Source organism: Verticillium alfalfae, genomic scaffold (assembly GCF_000150825.1).
Source record: "Verticillium alfalfae VaMs.102 supercont1.6 genomic scaffold, whole genome shotgun sequence".
Taxonomy (NCBI): Eukaryota; Fungi; Ascomycota; class Sordariomycetes; order Glomerellales; family Plectosphaerellaceae; genus Verticillium; species Verticillium alfalfae.
In genome coordinates this window covers 569,415-570,211 of record NW_003315033.1, presented here as the reverse complement: position 1 = coordinate 570,211, position 797 = coordinate 569,415, and the positions used below count along the sequence as shown (strand labels likewise).

Sequence of the window (797 nt, the reverse complement as noted above, 5' to 3'; positions counted from 1 at the left end):
GGAACCTATGCAGGCGGATATAGTCCTCGCCCTCCAAAACCGCCGCGACGACCCTTGCTCATCCGAAAAGCCGGGGGAGGAAATTCGATGGGGGGGCAAATGAATGAGGACGATTGATTGGTATGGAGATTACAATGGGGGGTGAAAATGGGACACAAAAAGTGTTTGAGGGTCCCAGAGCGGGAAGGAGGATACAGGGAGGGAGACGTTGGCGGGTGGGCGTGTGTGCAGACGAGTCGAAGTGCGGGTATGTATTTAGAGCAGGTTGCACTTGTGCTTCTTGCTGCCGCCTCGGCTGCGCGACAGGAGGGCGGCACGAGTGGCGTGCTCGAAGACCTCACGGACTCCCTCGTTCGTCTTGGCAGAGCACTCGAGGTACTTGTAGGCGCCGATCTTCTTGCGAACCTCCTCACCCTATACGCTGGCGTCAGCAATCTTTTGACGATGCTCAAGGCAAAAATGCAGGGAAAACTGACCTCCTCAGGCGACACGGGCTTCTGGCTCGTCTTGCGGAGCTCCTCAATCGTCTTGTTATCGTAGCGGAGATCCTTCTTGCAGCCAACAAGGATGATGGGCAGGCCCTGGCAGAAGTGCAGAACCTCGGAAATCCACTAGGAGAGAAGAACAGAGAACGTGTCAGCATGCTGTTGCAACGGCGTTGAAGAGACGAGATGAATCTTCCGCGTCTCATAAAAGATGCTGGCCTGTTTGGAGGACGGGGAGTATTTCGTACCTTCTCCTGGACGTTGTCGAGGGAGTCAGGAGAGTCGATGGAGAAGCAAATGAGGATGACGGAA

The 797-nt window shown here is 55.3% G+C and overlaps 1 protein-coding gene across 1 annotated transcript in view; it reads right to left on the bottom strand.

Annotated features, from left to right (window-relative positions):
* Nucleotides 1-255: 255 nt before the first annotated feature.
* Nucleotides 256-797, bottom strand: part of VDBG_05269 (GTP-binding protein RHO1) — a gene marked incomplete at both ends in the record, with an annotated part of 1,069 nt that continues 527 nt past the window's right edge. Inside the window, 2 exons of the mRNA XM_003004110.1 lie at nt 256-414; nt 477-611. Coding sequence (XP_003004156.1) covers nt 256-414; nt 477-611 — 294 coding nt within the window. The remainder of the gene's footprint in view (nt 415-476; nt 612-797) is intronic.